Source organism: Melitaea cinxia, chromosome 17 (genome assembly GCF_905220565.1).
Source record: "Melitaea cinxia chromosome 17, ilMelCinx1.1, whole genome shotgun sequence".
Taxonomy (NCBI): Eukaryota; Metazoa; Arthropoda; class Insecta; order Lepidoptera; family Nymphalidae; genus Melitaea; species Melitaea cinxia.
In genome coordinates this window covers 11,917,242-11,936,578 of record NC_059410.1, presented here as the reverse complement: position 1 = coordinate 11,936,578, position 19,337 = coordinate 11,917,242, and the positions used below count along the sequence as shown (strand labels likewise).

The 19,337-nt window shown below is 31.2% G+C and overlaps 3 protein-coding genes across 3 annotated transcripts; all 3 read right to left on the bottom strand.

Annotated features, from left to right (window-relative positions):
- Positions 1–627: 627 nt before the first annotated feature.
- On the bottom strand, positions 628–3,244 carry LOC123661411 (esterase B1-like). The gene is made up of 3 exons (XM_045596373.1): positions 3,044–3,244; positions 1,228–2,570; positions 628–923 (listed from the first exon to the last, which is right to left on the bottom strand). Exons 1-3 carry the CDS (start codon positions 3,242–3,244, stop codon positions 653–655), a joined length of 1,815 nt encoding a protein of 604 aa, XP_045452329.1. The 3' UTR covers positions 628–652.
- A 1,447-nt stretch (positions 3,245–4,691) lies between these two features.
- LOC123661573 (esterase E4-like) lies at positions 4,692–6,989 on the bottom strand. Its single transcript, XM_045596526.1, has 3 exons — positions 6,736–6,989; positions 5,029–6,389; positions 4,692–4,940 (listed from the first exon to the last, which is right to left on the bottom strand). The coding sequence occupies exons 1-3, from the start codon at positions 6,928–6,930 to the stop codon at positions 4,742–4,744; spliced, it is 1,755 nt and encodes a 584-aa protein (XP_045452482.1). The 5' UTR covers positions 6,931–6,989; the 3' UTR covers positions 4,692–4,741.
- Positions 6,990–8,077: 1,088 nt separating this feature from the next.
- LOC123661410 (cocaine esterase-like) lies at positions 8,078–11,984 on the bottom strand (the record flags this gene model as incomplete). Its single annotated transcript, XM_045596372.1, has 3 exons — positions 8,078–8,298; positions 10,172–11,508; positions 11,817–11,984. Coding segments are annotated over 3 exons (1,725 nt in total), but the record flags the coding sequence as incomplete, so codon positions are not given.
- Positions 11,985–19,337: the final 7,353 nt, after the last annotated feature.

The window sequence follows — 19,337 nt, the reverse complement described above, 5'->3', positions numbered from 1 at the left end:
AAATAATGTACAATGTAATTGAAATCGACCCGTTGATGCACGTTGGTAATGACCCCGTTTTCGCTTTAGGGTTATGGGTTAGATTTCAGCCCCGAGTATGTTTTGTAATAAAAATATATTTACTAGCATATCCAGCCACGCGTTGCTGTGGCTCAGTAATCATATTTAATATTAAAATATATGTAAATTCTATATTCATACGCACCTTATATAATCTAGAAATAGAAATACGGCGCCATCTATTGAATATCTGGGCAATTTAGATGCCAAAGCGCCATCTATTAGGATTTTATAGAACTAACTGATAAATACACATTGAAGTCGTATAATAAACATTTATTTTGCAAAAACAAATATTGAGATCAATAATTGAGATAAAAACTACCATATCTCCCAAGTTGGATCAAATTACAGATGCTTAAAAAAATTGATAAAAATTGGTTCAGTAGTTTCGGAGTTAATGCTAACATACATCAAATACATGCCTATGCATTTACTAAAACATAAAAAAGTATAAAATTCAGCTTTTACTTACCTTAAGAATAGTCGATCGACATATATACACTATATATGTTAAACATAGTTCTAATAATTACATATCAAGAATTTTTTAATTAAAATAACATCAGGTAAAAATACATTTATTCATTATTTATAATTCATCTTGTATCTTTTCATCTTGAGTCTCTTCGCCTTGTGCATTTTCCTCTTGTTTCTTTTCATCTTGTATTACACCATCCTTAGCAAGTTTTGAATATTTTTCTACAAAATTGTCCCAAAACTTTTCTCTTTCACCCAAAGGATTCACATCCATGTTTAAGGTTTTCGTTATGTGAAGGTAGTCTGTATTGTTGCTAGCTTTATTTATTGGCAGCCATTTAAACTTTTTCAGAATGTCATCTTCTTCGGAAGGAGTGGGATTTCTGTAAACAAATGACAATTGTTATATTTCTCTCGACGTACAATTACAAGCTGTAGCCTCTTGAATGTATATTTTAGATCAGTTAGTAGTAGCCGTATAACTTAACGAAATGTATATAAATATCTTAAGAGTTCAAAAAATGGCTTTAGTTTTATGTCTCGTTTAGTAAATATTAAGTATTTAAAATATACTTGATAGTTTTGTATTAAATGGCAGGGTATAGGCCTTTTTCTTCATAGAGAAGTATTGGAGCTTAATCCATAACGCTGCTAAGTAAAATAAATAAGTAATCATTAATAGGTTACCTGGTTCTTGCGAAGTTAGCCCATAATCGTACCATTTTTCTCAAAACCTTTATTTCAGTTTGCTGGCTCACTAGACTTAGGAGTTCTTTGTAAGTTTTTTTGATTCTACTACACAAATGTAAGTAGCATAATTCATCAGTAATAGTTGCACCCTCATGCTTCAAGCTGAATCTAGTGTTTTGCGAAATGTAATTAATATTTTCATTTAATAGTCCCCTGAAGTCAAACACGTAAAAATATACCGGTGATTGAGATTTTCCTGCAAGTTTTTTCGCAGCGGCATTAATAGCATATGATTGCAGCATATCACCTACGTATACAGCATATTCTAATAGATTTCCGTAGTAAAAGTAGCCCTCTTTGAAATAAAAGTTATGTATTTCTTTAATCGCTTCGTCATATACCTTGCTTTTATTCTCAAATCTTAATTTACTATGCACAGGGAATGTGAATAGGAATTTATGATCCAATTCTGCTATTAATTGAGGTTGAAATAGATAAAGCGAGGCTAAGTCTAACCCTTCTCTAGAATTCATACCTATCATGATCGGGACGTCGTTGACAATTTTACTTTCACCTGGAAATGTTGTAAGTATTGCATCTGGATAATCATTTTCTACAACAGGAGAGAAAGGATATACATTCACTTGCATTTCATCTTCATCAGTTAATACATCACTGATGTTTTTATATAGAACTTCAACATCTACTTTTTGTAGTTCTTTAAGAAGTGTTTCGCTGTTGTCTGCTGTTATGTTTAGTACTTCAGCGAGTTTAAAAGCTTTTTCACGACCATTTGTTTTAAAAAATAAGTTTTCTAAAGCCGTTCCACTTTGCATTATAATACCGGTGAAAAGGTTTTTGGCTTTTTGTGAGTGAAGTAAAATATCTGCAATAATTGCTCCGCCTCGGTTTCCCATAATCGTTACTCTGTTTGGGTCCCCGCCAAGTTGCTTTATATTGTCCTGTATCCATTGTAAGCCCATTATAAAATCTCGTAAGCCAATATTAGCTGGTATAACATCATTTTCCGTTGTTAAATAACCTAATACTTCAAGCCGATGGTTTATAGTAACAACAACAATATTTTCTTCCATAAAAAAATCAGGTGAATAAGTTTCCGTTCCATTAAAACTAGTCCCGAAATTGTCATTGTAATCAAATACTATGACTGGTGCCGATCCTTCTATATTTGGTGAGAAAACATTGATATAGAGGCAATCTTCAGAACCGTGCATACCAAAGGGCTCTAGCATCCGCATTCTAGTGTTAACTTGAAAACATATTGGTTTATTGGTATGAGCTTCGTAAGTATTCTCCCAGCCATCATGAGACACAGGTGGCTAAAAGTACAAAAAAATATATAAACGTGTATTATGAAATGACCCGACAAGTGTCGTGAGACACATTTAATAATTGTATTTTCTCGCAAACGAAAAAAAAAACTGACTTCAATTACATCGACAAGTAATACAACGTAAGTAGACGACAAAAATTAACAAACGCACTAGTCGTCACTACGATTTTCGAGGGTTTCTCTCGATTTCTCTGGGATTCTACGATCAGATCCTGGTTTCCTTATCATGGCACCACACTCGGGATATTTACTTTCCAACGAAAAAAGAATTATCAAAATCGGTTCATAAACGATTAAGTTATCCCCGAACATACCTGATTGAGTAACCTCCTCCTTTTTTGAAGTCGGTAAAAAAACTATCCCTATGTCAATCATCAGTCACTAGTTGAAAGAAAACTATGTAATAAATGTGTTTATTATTAAAAAAAAAATTAGTGTAGCTAGAGTTAAATATTTTACCTTGAATCTTAGCTCTCCGATAGGTGGCTTTGCAAACGGTATACCTTGAAATGAGTAGTATTTGTGTTTTTTAAAAAGTGTAATTTCCTCCTTCCCAGATAAATCTCCTTGTTTTAATTTCACTTGCACTGTTTTAAAATCATAACATATACATAAATTAACTAAACCTACTAAAACAAAATACAACAGGCTATTTTTCATGTTAATAAAAAATCTTTTTTAATGTAAGTGGAAATAAAATCAATATATTATAAAATTTGTGTAGATTGTTGTTTGAGTGTATGACAAATATGACGGCACGCATTTAGTAATCTTTATCTATCGAAGTTGATAACTCATATCGATTAATGCGCTTACATTAAGTAGCATTATGAGATTTAAGTTCAATATGTTTGTTACTATTATTCAACTAAGTCGAATATCAAACATGACATCTGACGTGGCTTTATTTAGCAGGTATTTCCCCGATGAATATATTTTGATGCAATGTTTTTACTACCTAAGATATTTACAGCACAGTTCTAATCTTATTTTATCTTATATAAGAAAAACTAGCTGTGCCTGCGACTTCGTCCGCATGAAATTTAACAAAAAGTTACTGTTTAGTTTGTAGAGTTATAAAATAAATACATTTCTAAAATAAAAATAAGCTAAGTTACTCCTTACTACATCAGCTATCTACCATTGTAAGTCCCGTCAAAATCGGTTCAGCCGTTTCAGAGAATAGCCGGAACAAACAGACAGACAGATAGACAGACTATTTTAATAAGTAGCTGGGTCGAATATGGCCACCTTAAGGTTTAATATCCTTTTTTTATAATAACAAAGCTAAAAAAACAAGTTTTAGCATTTGTTCATTGAACTTCACTGAACAATAACTTTTTTAAATTCCACGTGCATGAAGTCGCGGGTACAGCTAGTCATTCTATATAATGTAATAAACATAACATAATAACAAATTACTGTGTCATTCTTACGTCTTTTTTTTGGTAGCTGTATTTGGATATTATAATTTACTAAGCTAAAAAGCACACATTAATAAGAAATCATCTATAACTTACACACAGAAATATGAATAATTCAAGTAATAGTAAAATCAATAATGAGATAAACACGAATAAGGAAAACATTATTCAATTTTTAATTAAATAATGAATAATTAAAAGACAACAAATTAAATTTTATACGTCATAACAAATCAATCATACTAAATACTGATTCAAAACAATTATAACTAAAGTAATTTAAAATAAAATCAAACCAACCTACTAGGATTTCCTGAATTATATAAATAATGAATAATAATTTAAGATAAGCCATAAGTTCAAAGGCTTTCCTACGTTCCACTTTCAGTTATTTAGATTATTGAGGATTATGATGTCTGTGAATTCACAACTAAGAAAAAGAATGATTTCTAAAGTGTAATATCCTTCCTAAAAACGGAAATAAATATTATGAGAAAAAGCGTGACAATGAAATACGCACTCTGATCTCTTCTTTAATTTGGAACTGTACTGAATTTCGCTATGAAAAATGACTAGAGGCACATCTCACAGTATAAGTTTTGATATGATTTGCGATAAAGAAGATGGAATGATTTGTCTATATAATATTTTTTATACTCGGATACTTAAGAGTAAAAAACATATAGAGTATATGTAAATTTTCTTTATTTAATAAGTTATTGCCATTTTTCGATTATAATTCGTCATGGGTATCTTTAACTACACCGTCCACGGCGAGTTTTTCATATTTCTCTATAAAATTATTCCAAAACCGAATTCTGTTATCGTAAAGTTTTGACTCCATCTTCAATTCATCAGAAATGACTAAGCACTCCTTGTTTTCTTTTGTAGCTGGTTTCCATATGAAAACGCTTCCAGGAGGTGTTGGGTTACTGAAAAAAAAAGATTGAGTAGGTATTATCAATTTTGGGATTACCCAACCAAATTTCTTAGCACGACTATTTTTTTAGAAAATCTTACCCTGTCTTTGCGAAATCTGTCACCATTTTTACCATAGTTTTTAATACTTTTATTTCTTCCGCATCCTCGTCTGAAGCAAGTAATTTCTTGTACTCCCTTCTCCCTTGATTGCACACAAACAAATAACATAACTCGTCGCCTGCTGATGCTCCCCATGTGCCATCAAAATTGGTTGCATCAGCCATTACTATTTTTTTTCTAAAGTTCAATTCTCCACTGTAGTCAAACATATAATAGTAAACAGGCATACTCGATGTATTTGTATATGTTTGAACAGCGTAATCAATATGGTAGAAATTCAGTATGTCGTTAATATAAGTTAAATATTCTCCTGGTTTGCTGCTTTTAACATATCCTTCTTCAAAATAAAAATCTTTAATTTCTTTCATAGCTTTGTTATAGATATCATCATTTATTTGAAAATGATAGTTCACCCTCCTTGGAAATGAAATAAGAAAATCTCTTTCAGCGTATGACAGAAATTGAGAGCTGTAAAGATAGCGTGCGTTCGCTTCAATTGAATGTCTGGAGTTGAATCCTATCATTACTGGAACCTTTATATCCATTGGATTGTTTTCTGGGAGTTCAGTTATTATAGCATCATCGTGTTCGATTTCAATAACAGGGCCAAATGGAACAGTTCCTCTTTGAATTGCTCTAGGTACATCAGTATCGACGACTAAGTGTTCATGGTCTCCAATTGTAAAAGCTGATACATCAGACAAGCGTTCAATAAACGATGCGCTTGTCGTAGCTTTATCTTGTAGAGCCTTTGTGAGAGATATGGCGCGCTCTTTAGGGTTCTCCTCGAAATATAGCGGATCAAAAGAAGAAGAACTTTGTAAAATTGCAGCACTAAATAAACCTTTTGCTTTTGGCGAACGTAACAATATATCTACAATAGCAGCGCCACCACTATTCCCAATAAGAGTTATTCTTGAAGGATCTCCCCCAAAACTATTAATGTTCTCTTTTAACCACTTCAGAGCTAATAAAACATCTCTTATTCCATTATTTCCTGGAAGTAGTTCATCTTCAAATGAAACGAACCCTAATACACTTAATCTGTAGTTTATCGTTACCAAAATAACATCTTCGTTCATAATAAAATCCGGTCCATAATCTTTTGTGGCATTAAAAGATACTTTGAACATTTCATTATACAGAAAAACGATTACAGGTAAATCTAAGTTCTCGTTGTCTGGTAATTTTGGTGTATGAATACTTAAATGTAAGCAGTCTTCATCTCCACAAAACCCATATTTGTTAATGTATCTTATCGGCAAATTGAACTGAGCACAATGTTTTTTTTCTTTTTTAGCTTCTAAGACATCTTCCCAACCTGGATGGGGGAGTGGTGGCTGGAACGAAATGGTAAAGCTTATTATAATAAAAAATTTAAATGATCAATTGATATAATTGAATTTATCTTAAAAAATAAATGTGTTGACGTTGAAACTAAGTCTAGTTTAGGCTATTTATAGTATGTCTCATTTCAAAAAGTGAAAGTTCATACATATCAAATTAATCTTAGTGATTACAAGCGATAAAACGATGGCTAGACACCTCAATGATAATAATAATTGATAGGTTGGGACCATGTTTGCCATTTGGCGTAGAAACTGGTAAAAAACCCTTAATAGCTTAATATATCCATTTGTTCACTATTATCATAAAAAAAATTCATTAAAATATATTCACATTTACCTTAAATCGGAGCTGTTTAATTGGTGGCTGAGCATAAGGAATACTTAAGAATGAAAAATATTTCTTATCGGGAATAACGGACTGAACTTCTTTTCCATTTACTTTTCCAGATTTAGTATTCACTATAATATCACCTAAAACGGTATTTATAGAAAATATAACTAATATAGGAAGTAAATTTTTTGAGGTAGCCATGTTAATAAACAGTTTATAATTTAACTAATAGTTTGTTTATAGCGCTCACATATTGACTTCAAACTGACGTGTCTATTAGATAATTATTAATCTAAGTGGGTTTGGATATTATCATTTACTTTTGATAAGGGATTTATTTGTAGCTGATATGACTCAAAGTAAGTCTAAAATTGATCCGAAAGTAAAACCTCTTTTGATTATTATCATTATCGATGTTGCTACTGACGTGTTAAATATAGGTTAATTTTGAGTTTTCTATTGTAAAATGTAATACAAGACAATAAAATTCGAAGAGTAGTTTGTTAAATATATTTCTTACAATAATTAAATGTTGATATTTAAAATTAAAATATTTATTTATGTATAAATTATACATAAAATTGAACACCACATAATAGTATAATGATAATGAAACATAACAACAATTAAAGCCTTTAACTGTACCAGAGGGGTTACGTAGGAGTAGGGCAGAGGCGTAACGTAGCACAGAGGCGGTAAAGGTTTACTTGCTTTGCTTTGGTTATAAAATCTTATTAAATTATTACAAAACCATCTGGCTATTAATTCATGTCTAAAGAGTGGAGATGTAAACAAGCTGAAATATGATAAAATATGACTCCTGAAACAGTTAAGCATACAAAATTTAAATATTTATAAATGTTAAAACAGGTACAGTACTGTACTAAATGCGTTGCATATTGAGATGATCTTTCAATGACTACGACAAGTTTGTAGATGGAAAAACATAATTTACGACAACAAATATGTTCTGAATTATGACAATAAGAAAACTAATTAGCTTTAGCCTTTAACTTTGTATGTTATTAATATTTATATTTATTATTATTATTATTATGTATCAAATTTATTTTCGTAACTTATTTTACACAGGCTGACTTTCTTAACTTATAGTACACAGGTACGACGGGCAGTAGCGTCTTCGGGGCGACAAAGCCTGCCTGCCCAGCGTGGTGACTATGGGCAATACACATGAGTTCACGCCATTTTTGGCGCGAACTTGTGGAGGCCTATGTGCAGCAGTGGTCTGCGATAGGCTGAAATGATGATGATGAACTTTATTCGTTTTTAAATTTGAAATTTTTAAACAATTGCTTATAATAACAAATTTAAAGTAAAACGACATGTATTTATAGCTCGTCTCTTTTATTTTCACTATCGGTAACTACACCGTTAAAAACTCTTTTTTCCCATTTTCCCATAAAATTATCCCAAAATTGAAACTTATTTTCCCATAAATTCTTTTTTACTTCAAAGTTTTCTCCAATGAGTAAGTATTCTTTTGTTTCCAAGTTATAAGACGGCCATGTTATATCACCCAATAGACTATCATTCTCGGGAGTTGGATTTCTGAAAAAAAAGTTTAAAATTTAATGTAGTTGGACTCCAATAAAATCCAAATATCCATCCAACAGTAGTGGGCCAGTAGCCCACCAGACACAATACCCGTCTGGTCGGAGGATTCACGCATAACGGACCACCTTTGTGTCTAAATGCGGAAAACCAAGCCCACAACAAAACAAACAAAAAAAAAAAAACAATCCATCCAACATAACTCCATCTGTTGGAGTTATGTTGGATGGATATTGTTAATTTTACAAATACTTTACAATGCAAAGTATATGGATTTTATTGAATTTATAATTAACGGATTGATAATTCGGTACGTTATGTTAATAATATTCGTTGTATTAAATTTGAAGATATTGTTGTGAAATTATTTTAATTCCTTAAATTTCGAGAAAACGCTATCGTTTTTTTTTGTTTGATTCGTAATTTTGTGTTGTGTGTGGACTTGCGTTTGAAACTTAGCATCTTTACATTGTTTTATTCTGTTACTAATATTATTTCGTAGCTGTGCGGTTTCATTCACACAAATCTCGATCGCGTGGTAGTTTTGAGATAAAAAGTAAATTGTTAGTCCAGTCGTTAAATTGTGTACGGTTCAGTAGATTTACAAAGAAAATTTAACTAAAAACCATTTATAATATATACCCATCAATTTATTCTTACAAATATTATTATCAGTCAGTCAGTCAGTTCAGCCTATTGCAGTCCACTGCTGGCACATAAGCCTCCCCATGTTCGCGTCAGACATCCCAGTTTTCCGCATCCTCATCCAGCCTACACCGGCAATCTTACGTAGATCGTCGGTCCAGCGGGCCGGAGGACCTTCCACACTACATTCGCCAAGAGGCGGTCTCCACTCCAGGACACGTCTGCACTAACGGCCTTGCGACATAGGTGACCAGCCCACTGCCACTTCAATATGCTAATTCGGTGGGATATGTCGGTTACTTTTGTTCTCTCGCGGATAGTCTCATTTCTAATCCTATCTTTGAGAGAAAACCCAAGCATAGCCCGTTCCATTGCACGTTGAGCGACTTTAAACTTGTGGAACAGTCTCTTTGTAAGTGTCCACGTCTCGGCTCTGTATCTTAACACAAGCAAGACACATTGCTCGAAGACCAACATTATGGAATCAAACATTACGGAATCTTCGAAGTGAAGACTCGACGAAACCTGCCAAACGCCACCCAGCCCAACTAAACCCTCCTATCGGCCTCTATCTTGAAGTTGTTGCGGTCTAGTTGGACGGTATGGCCTTGGCAAATATAATCCTAAAGAACTCCAAGAAGGATACTGTCGACCGATAACGGTCGCGGTATGATTTTTTAAAAATAACTTTTGTTTTATCCAAGTTCATACCGCGACCGACTCGTCGGGAGGACTCGTTTAGGCCGCCCAGCATTTGGCTTAGCTCATCCTTCGCCTCCGCAAAGATGACGATATCATCGGTGAAACGAGGGTGCGAGATGTATTCGCCTAAAGACAGCGCAGTGGTAAATATTTTAGGCGATAATACATCACCCTGTCTTACCCCGCGATGAAGGAAAATGGGTCTTGTTCGCTGGTCTTGGATATAGTCGGTCATCGTTTCCGCACCGTACATACATCTGTTCAGAATAGCAGTTACAAAATTTGATTACTGACGTACCGACAACAGCGCTACCAACCAGGTCTAATTTTATTTTTAAATCGTACATGAACCCATTGAAAGGTACAAAGGAAATTTTAACCGAAGATTTGCTTTTTGTCACATTTATTAATAACTCCTTAGCGTTAGCTTGAGTGCTCATGTCGCTATTATTTTTTAAATCAAAATAAGTTCAATTTCTAAACACAAAAATTATTTTAATAAAGGTAATAATAGAAAACGTACCCATATTTCACGAAATTTGCCCACAATTTTACCAATTTCTTTCGCATTCCTATTTTTTCAGACTCCAAGCGCTTAAGTTTTGCATATTTATCTTTGAGACTTAAGCATCTGAATAAATAGCAGAGTTCATCTCCATCCGCTGCCCCCCAAGTACCGTCTTTAACTACTGCATCCTTTAATAACAAATCTTTAATTTCATTCAAATCACCATAATGGTCAAAGTGGTAATAGTAAACTGGTTTCGACGATAGATTAGCGAACATTTGTGCAGTTTTATCCAATGAATATCCGAGTACGTCACCTAAATAAGTTATGTACTCTGGAGTACTTTTTATTGTCACTTTGCCTTCTTTGAAATAATATTCTTTTATGTCGTCTATAGCATCATAATAGCTATTAGTCAGAGGATCAAAGCTAAACTTTAGACGCAAAGGCATTAAAAATGGAAAGTCTTTTTCCACAAACGTAAGGTGATGTGGGGTCTTAAGGTACATGTAAGAAGACCTCAAACCTTCCCGAGAGTTAAATCCGAGCATTATAGGTATGTTTATGTTCTCGAAGGAATCTTCAGGATATTCTGTTATCAAACCATCGGCTTGTTTTTCAATTATTGGACCAAATGTTAGTACACCCCTTTGGTTTTCTTTAAAATAATCGTCCGGCGCAGCTCGAAGCTCCATCTTAAATAATTCTGAGGGTGCAATATTATTGAGTTCTTCTAAAAGTCGACTATTACTTGATGTGGAAATTTCTAACAGTTTGCCGAGTTTAAAAGCTCTCTCGCGGGATTTTTCTTGCAAATACAAGGGACTTAGTGACGATCCGCTCTGCAGTATCGCAGAGTGAAAAAATTTTTTTGCTTTAGAACGAATAAGTAAATCAGCTGCAACGGCGCCTCCTTGGGCACCTAACAACGTTACTTTGGATGAATCACCTCCAAATTTGTCAATATTATTTGAAATCCATTCTAATGCCATTACAATGTCTTTTAATCCTGAATTTCCCGGCACTGTATCGTCTTCTAATGATAAAAATCCAAATATAGAGAGTCGGTGACTTACTGTTACAACTACTATATCTTCTTCTATAAAAAAATCTGGGGAATAGTCTTTGGTTTTATTGTATGAATTTTGCAGACGTTCACTATATAAAAACACGACTACTGGTCGCTTATTTTTGTCTACAGCAGGGGTAAATATGTCGAGGTATAGACAATCTTCTACACCGTATTGTCCTAAAGATTTCCCTTTAAGAAAGTTAGAATTATATTGGACACAGGCTGGTTTAATTTTTGTAGCCTCTAACACACCTTCCCATGGTTTAGCTGGTTGTGGTGGCTGAAAAATAAAATATTATAAACATTATTACGTGTTTTCCAAAGTTTTTATATATATTTATAATACTAATTGTATATTATAATAATTAATAGTATGTATTATACATTATTGTAAGACATAGTACTCGTATTATTAATGCGACTAATGATAAAGTATACTTATGGTTTATATGTCGTCCACTTATTTTAACAGCATTTCATTTTAGTTTTTTTCTTTCAAATAGCAATAAGCTAAACTTTAATTCGCAATAAAAATTTAATAACTTGATAGAATTTCCAAAAAAAAAAATAATAATGATAATATATAACCTTAAATCTGAGGTCTTTAACGGGCGGTGCTGCAAATGGTATTCCCAAAAAAGCTTGGTATTTCTTTTCTTCAAAAAATGTTTTAAAGCTTCTACCACTGACACGTCCATGAGTAGTTTCTACCTCCTTATTAGCGAAGACAATTGCTAAAATTGAAATCAAAACAATAAAATACATTAATTCCTTCATTTTTCATTTTTCTGACATCAATCTATTTCGAACGAAACCTTAATACTGGCATCCTCGTATAGATAGATAGATAGATATACCAACAGTGATAAAAATTATCAAATTCTTTCAATAAACATTTATTGTTACTATAATTTTAATTTCTATACTAGATATACTAATCTAATCCGCATAATAAAGCATCTTAGATAAATATTAATGTCAATTATGGAAAATAAGGTTTTCCAACAGAAAAAAAAATAACTTTATATTATTTAAAGTTTTCACAATTTTTATTACATATTTTTTATTTCTTTATTAAAATTTGTGGCCTTAAAGTTTTTTATTCAAGTTTTTGCCACTCAATAATATCATGTATCATATCACATCTGTAATATTAAGCGATTTGTTGGAATTGCGTCATTTCACGTACAGACACAAATCGAATGATGTGCGGTTCATAATTTATGTATGTGTAAGTATCCTTATGATAACCATAATATAATAAATGCCAGCCAAAGCTATTTATAATATTTTATATTATAATATTGAATAATGAATTGTCGTCAACTTCACAAAAGAGAGTCAACGAGAGTAGGCGTCCATACTACCTACTAATATAATCTTCGTAAAGTTGATCGTAATAAATGACAAAGTTAGAAATATAGCTAATATGCATCATCTATTTCATCAAGATCAAATAGTAACCGTGATTTATATTTATTTAAAATAAAATATGGGTCAAATGCAAGCCGGCTTCGCTAATATTTTAAGTGCTATATATATATATATATATATATATATATATTTAATGTGTACTGTTATATGAATGATCCAGACAAGCGGTAAAAGATCAATTTTGTTATTTTATTTAAAAATCGAATTAATTATTTTAGTTGACAACGATTTTGTACTAGAAAAGAATGAAATAATTGTAGAAATTATATAGAAATCTGAGAAGTAAGAACTAAAGCGTTACAAATTAAAACGTAACAGTTTATTAGAATGTTTGCATATTAATTTTTAAACATTTTCACGCTTTCTTATACAAGTTATACATACGTGGCCAATAGAAAATTTCTTATTTATCGTTTTGTTATCAGTGATGCTTGTTGCCAGTATTAGTTGCTCCGTACTAGCTTTTAGTGTGTTCATTCATTCTTCATTCACACATAAAACAAGCGAAATAACTTTAGTCGGTAGAAAGTTGAACACGTTATTCGAAAATAATACTTATTTAGCGTATTATGACATACCTTATGCTAAACCACCAATAAATGAATTAAGATTTAAGGTAAAATTTATTCCACTATTTATTGTTTTTTTGTTTCTTTACGTGTTCTTGTGTTTAAAAAAAATAGTGAGTGAAATAAGAAAATTTGTATATATAATATTTTTGTAATTTCAGCCCCCAAAATACATGCCTTTAAATACAATCGGTGTCCACGATTACAGTACATCTTTTTGCAAAATATGTGCAGTAGTAAATAACGAGGACTGTTTGTATCTGTCTATTTTTAAGCCGACTAACGTTAACAAAACAAAACACTATCCAATTGTAGTTTGGACAAATGAGCGTGCCGACCAACATGGACCTGATTTTTTTATAGATGAAAATGTCATTGTAGTAACTGTGTCGTTTAGATTGTCTATATTTGGATTCCTTAATACAAATGATGACTACGCTGAGGGAAATATGGGAGCTAAGGATATATTAATGGCTCTCAAATGGTTGCGTGAAAACATAAGTTTCTTTGATGGTGATCCAAATAGAATTACGATAATCGGTTCCGGTTCAGCTTCTACTTCTGTTGCATCCATGTTAATCTCACCAGCTGCAAAGGATTTGTTCGCAAGAGTTATAGTTTTAGACGGCAGTGCACTAATGCCAGCTGATTATAGTCAAAATAACTTTGAGATAAGTCGTAAATTATTTTGGAGAATTAAAAATCGTTTTGATAAATTTAATCTTAAGGAATTGTATAAAATGCTCGGTAATACATCGTACGAAGAATTATTATTATCGAGTAAGAATCTATACGATAGTACAGAAGTAAGAGATAATCAAAGATTGATTAACCCATTTAGTTGTTCATTAGAAAAAACGTCAAAAGTTCCATTCATAAACAAATTCCCTTTAGATATGTATGAAAGAAGAGGTGTGAAGAACAATGTTGATGTTATGTTTGGATATACTACATTTCCTTACTTATATAAATTGATAGGCATAGCAAACAATAGAAAACTTTTAGAATATCTTAATTATAATTTTCAGTACTTGTTACCCTTTGAAGGAAAGTGTGATAGCTATGAGTCCAAACGATACAGGAAGATTAGAAAAGAAATAATGAATTTTTATTTCTTAAACAGTACTATAGGAATAAGAAGTTTAAGAAGATATGCAAAATATGTTTCTGATCAAGTTATATATCCATTACTCCGTCAAGCCACACTGCATATGACATCCTCTAATAGTAGTATTTACTTATTCAGATTTGCTTTTCAAGGATCTTTGAATATTGGTTGGCAATCGTCTGTGCCGAATTTAAAATGGAAAGGAACGACGTTAGGGGACGAAAATTGTTACCTATTCAACTGTAAACCAAGAACAAATGTCTATAAAAGCCTTGAATGCAATGAAAAGTGTTTCATAAAAAAATTTGTAAGGCTTATAACAAACTTTGTTAAGTACGGGTAATAATAAGGATATTTTTGTTTAACGTTTAAAAAACGATACTTTTTTAACCAACTTCAGAAAAATGAGATGGTTTTCAATTTGACTGCATTTCTTATTTTTTTGGCCCTAACCCATGTACTTATTCTAAATAAAATCGTAATTTTTATCCCAGTTGCAAAAATTGTAGCTGGCCGATGTCTGTATTTAAGAGATATTTAGGGAAAAGTAATTATAGGGGTCTTTATGACAGCGAAAGAGTTCAAAATAATGTATTTTTCATAATATTAGGTTTTTACGACTTAAATGAATAAGAAAATTACAATTTTATTAGAATAGGAAACTTTTGGAGAATAACATTTGACAATAAATTGTGCGATCGTGCAATCTATATCTATACATCTATACAAATAAATAAAATTGGAGTGTCTGTTTGTAATATTAAAATAACCACTTTTTACTAAATTCATATGTATGTATACGGTACGTATTCCAAAATAACATTTTTTATAATTTTTGTCTGTCTGTCTGTCTGTCTGTTTGTTCCGGCTAATCTCTGAAACGGCTGTTCCGATTTTGACGGGACTTTCACTGGCAGATGGCTGATGTAATAAGGAGTAACTTAGGCTACTTTTAGTTTATATATTTTTTTAAAACTGCGAACTGAACAATAACTATTTTGTTAAATTTCACGCGGACAAAGTCGCGGGCACAGCTAGTAGTAAACAAAAACGTAATAAACGGATAAACAATGAAAAGTCTTTTCTAATTAATTAACAGTTCAAATCATTCACTTAACTCAAATATTTTTCCTATAAATTTTTATTTAATTTATTTTCAGAAACCCTACTCCAAATCGTAACGAGAAAATTTTAAATGCTTTGGAATGGACACCGTTTGGAAAACATGAAAAATTACAAGCAATGAATTTAGGTAGACGCTTTAAAATGATTGACGTGCCTGAAGAGAGACGTAAAATTTTTTGGGATGAATTAAGAGAGAAGTACTTCTCTGACCTTTGAATATTATTGATTCTTAAGTAATAATTAACTTTTCATTCCAATTTAGAGGGAATTGGGAACAATTAGATTCAATAAAATTTATACATTAAATATATTACAATAGTGTTTTTAATACTCAATGAATATACTGTAACTTATTTAAAATATTGTACAGTCGTGAGTAAATTTTTACTATTTTTTATGTCATTAAAAAAAAAAAAAAATTACAATTTTTAACATAAAATTTAACATATTTTTGTTATTTTATTATTTTATACTACGATGGCGAATGTCTTTCTCTTGCGCTATTGCCCCAAGCCAATATTATTGTCTATACTGGTAAGGCTGTAATGGTTGCTAACGGAGAGTAAGCTGGTAAAAAAACTATCTACAACCGTCATTTTTCTGTAACTAACTTTATGCTTCGTTTGTAATATATTTGTAATGTGCATATAAAGTATAAAATAAATAAAAATAATATTTAGCACTTTGTCAATCGAAAATGAAATTATAGAAAATATCGATTTGATAACTCAATAAACGAGTTTGCCGGTAGTAAGGCTAGAAATGTTAAATTTTGTTAGTTTATTTTCAGTTAGGTTTCTTTTATTATATTTTTTCAATTATTATTTAGGCTTCGTAAAAATCTCGCCCAGGGCGATGCTAGTGCTTAAATCACTCTACCTTCTTACGTACCTAACACGATAAACAAATTATAAAACGAAAAACCTGTTTAAAAACTGTGACCCTGTGACTGAAACTTTATATTGGAAGACAATTTGGAAAGTTTTTTCCAGACTGAAACAGTTCATTTCTAAAAAATTGAACAAAACAATCGTACGACTTGAATTGAAGTTTGTTTGACCTTTGTAGATACAAATGCTTTTTAACCGACGTCAAAAAATAAGAAGGTTCTCACTTCATCTGTATTTATATATAACTATATATTTAATTTTCAACTCATAATATTTTCTTGATGTACCGATTTTGATGATTCTTTTTTTTGATCAATGCTCGAGTGGTTCCATGTAAATTTTACCGAGACGTGACGGTCATTTTGTGTGTTATCCCTATTGGTAATGCATTATGGAAATGGGCTTATCTCGTGTCACCACTCATCGAATTAGGTCATCTTGATACCATTTAATGTGAGCCTAATCATTAATATTTCATGTTTTATTAAACATAATATTTATATGTAAAGGGTATGTATTTATTTGTGTATTTATTTGTGTATTTATTTATTTATTTATATGTATATTATTTATTTATATTATTAGATTTTAGGATTCCTTTTGTTTTGCCTTTTTGATGACTCTGTTCTGTTTTTTTTAAATCTCCTCTACCCCAAGGTTATCAGGAAGAAATCGCTTACCTAGCGATAAGACGACCTTGGTGCATATTATTATTTTGTAAGTCTTACCTATGTACTTTAACTTTTATGGATAATAAAGTATATTTCTTCTTCTTCTTCTTCTATTTTTTTATTATATAAAAATTTTGATCATGGATTAATAAAAATAATATAAGTCTTCTCTTTAATAAATTATGATTGATGGTGAATAAAATCAGCACAATCATCTTTCTTCATTTTATTAGTCTGATAGCAAAAGAGATTATTATATATTTTTTTACTGTGACGTTTTGATCAAATATGAAAAATTACTATTATATGTAAATTTTACTAAAAAATTTCAAAGTGTATGTGCGAATGTAAATAATTAAGTTAATATTAAGATGATAGATAAGGAAATATGTAGTTTTCCTTAATATTATATCACACCTATAAAGCTTTGTAGACCAAATAATAGAAAAAAAAAACTTAAATTAATACACATTTTTAATGAAAAAAAAAATGCAAAACATTTCGTTAAGGTAATATATTTGATAACAATAGAATGGAAAATGGAAAAACTACTATTGTTTTTATAAGAATTTTGAAGACAATATTTTATTTATATACACACATACACAATAAATAAAATAAAAAGTTTGCTCAATTAATGCTATTCAATGAAAATAGTGTTATACAAGATTAACATTTTTGTTGCGCAAATAAGTAAACCTAAAAGCTAGTAAACCCTACAACGCTACGAATTCGATTTAAGAGACTGTCGTAAACCCAGTTCGTGCACAATACGTTAGTGCTTCGTGCTAATTACTGTTGGTTCATTAAGTTCGTTTTGTAATACGTAAAAGTGTACTGCGCTTACAACTCTAATACCCTATTATTAACTGTCTTGTCTGCCTTGTTTTTTAAATGTTTTGTATTGGAGCCCGGTACTTTGCTTTAATTCTATTTATTGATTCTTTAATGTTCAACTACAAGGCAGAATCGCATACAAGGAATCTATACAATCGTTACATAAGATAGATATAAGATAGATAGATAAGATAGATACATAAGATACGTTAAGACCACTCACATTTAGATAAGAAGAGATAATATATTTTTTCATAGCAGACGTTGTAGTTCATCAAACTAAAGTAATAACTTTAGCATTTAAGCATTTATTTGGTTTAAAGTAGTAGTAAAAACAGCGGAAACTTACCTCAAATCTTGTTGTTATCTTTTCTCCTTCCAATCAATCAAACTGAAAATAATAGACCCTTATTTACTATAGGCAAATTATTTCCCTTTCGGGTACCTGTCATAACTCTTTGTCACAACTTTGTTAAAGTTATTACCTCGCAGTTGAATTTCGGTATTGTATATACCTGAATAAAAGTTCAAGTTCGTTACTTTCAATTGAAATATGATCTTAAATGAAAAATTAATATTTTGCCATCATTGAAAACAAACACAAAGAGTTAAAACACTAATTCTTTGAATTACTTTAAAATAAATGAATTTAATAAAGAAAGTAAGTTATTGTTATACACTATTTATAATTAACAGTATGTATATAATATAAGCTATATATCATCTCCTTTGCCCTAAGGTTGCCTGGAAGAGATTGCTCTTAAGCAATAAGGCCGCCTTTTGTACATTTTTCTTTTTTCTACAAATTATTGCTAATGTTGCTTGCTTATTTTATTTGTATGGTGTACAATAAAGTGTTAAATAAATAAATAAAAATAAATCAATAATAAGCTAGTCATACACTCAACGACTCCAATAGTATTTCGATTTTCGTAAATATGCAACATAATAGCGTAGATCTTGAGAAATTCTTAAGTAACTTTTATTTTACTACTAGGGTTGAAAACAGGAGAGCCTGACGTTGATGGTTACCATTGCCTGCAACATCACAACCGTCACAAGCGATTTGTTGATTGGTACTCCACTGTCAATATTTAGCATTTTTTCTGCTTTGATTACAACAGGATACAAAAATATTTGAGAGCAGTATTATTTATGTCTCTAAGATTGAAGTACTTCACCAGTCTGGTTACTCCATACTTTAAGCAAGATATCACCTGCTGTGATCTACCTCAGTCAATAGCTGTTATGGACGGGGATTAAAACTGTGGCCAAAATCACATTAGCTAATTGCTGATCACGATGCCAAACCATAATAAAAAAAAAATATGCGTCTATTACATTTTTTTTACTTATTAAGTTATGGTAGTAAAGTAAGTAGAAAAATATATCAAACCTAAGTGTATTACCGTACACCGCGATGTAAAATATCCATTAGCTGATTGATGCCGTTAACTGGATAATTAATCGAACGT

Bases quoted from the DNA above. Each gene is read 5' to 3' on its own strand.
- LOC123661573 (XM_045596526.1), bottom strand. From the start codon at position 6,930: ATGGCTACCTCAAAAAATTTACTTCCTATATTAGTTATATTTTCTATA. The intron at 6,390-6,735 runs GTAAATGTGAAT...ATTTCGTTCCAG, and splicing joins TTAAACAGCTCCGATTTAAG to CCACCACTCCCCCATCCAGG. The intron at 4,941-5,028 runs GTAAGATTTTCT...TTTTTTTTTCAG, and splicing joins ACAGATTTCGCAAAGACAGG to TAACCCAACACCTCCTGGAA.
- LOC123661411 (XM_045596373.1), bottom strand. From the start codon at position 3,244: ATGAAAAATAGCCTGTTGTATTTTGTTTTAGTAGGTTTAGTTAATTTA. The intron at 2,571-3,043 runs GTAAAATATTTA...TTGTACTTTTAG, and splicing joins TCGGAGAGCTAAGATTCAAG to CCACCTGTGTCTCATGATGG. The intron at 924-1,227 runs GTAACCTATTAA...ATTTGTTTACAG, and splicing joins GCTAACTTCGCAAGAACCAG to AAATCCCACTCCTTCCGAAG.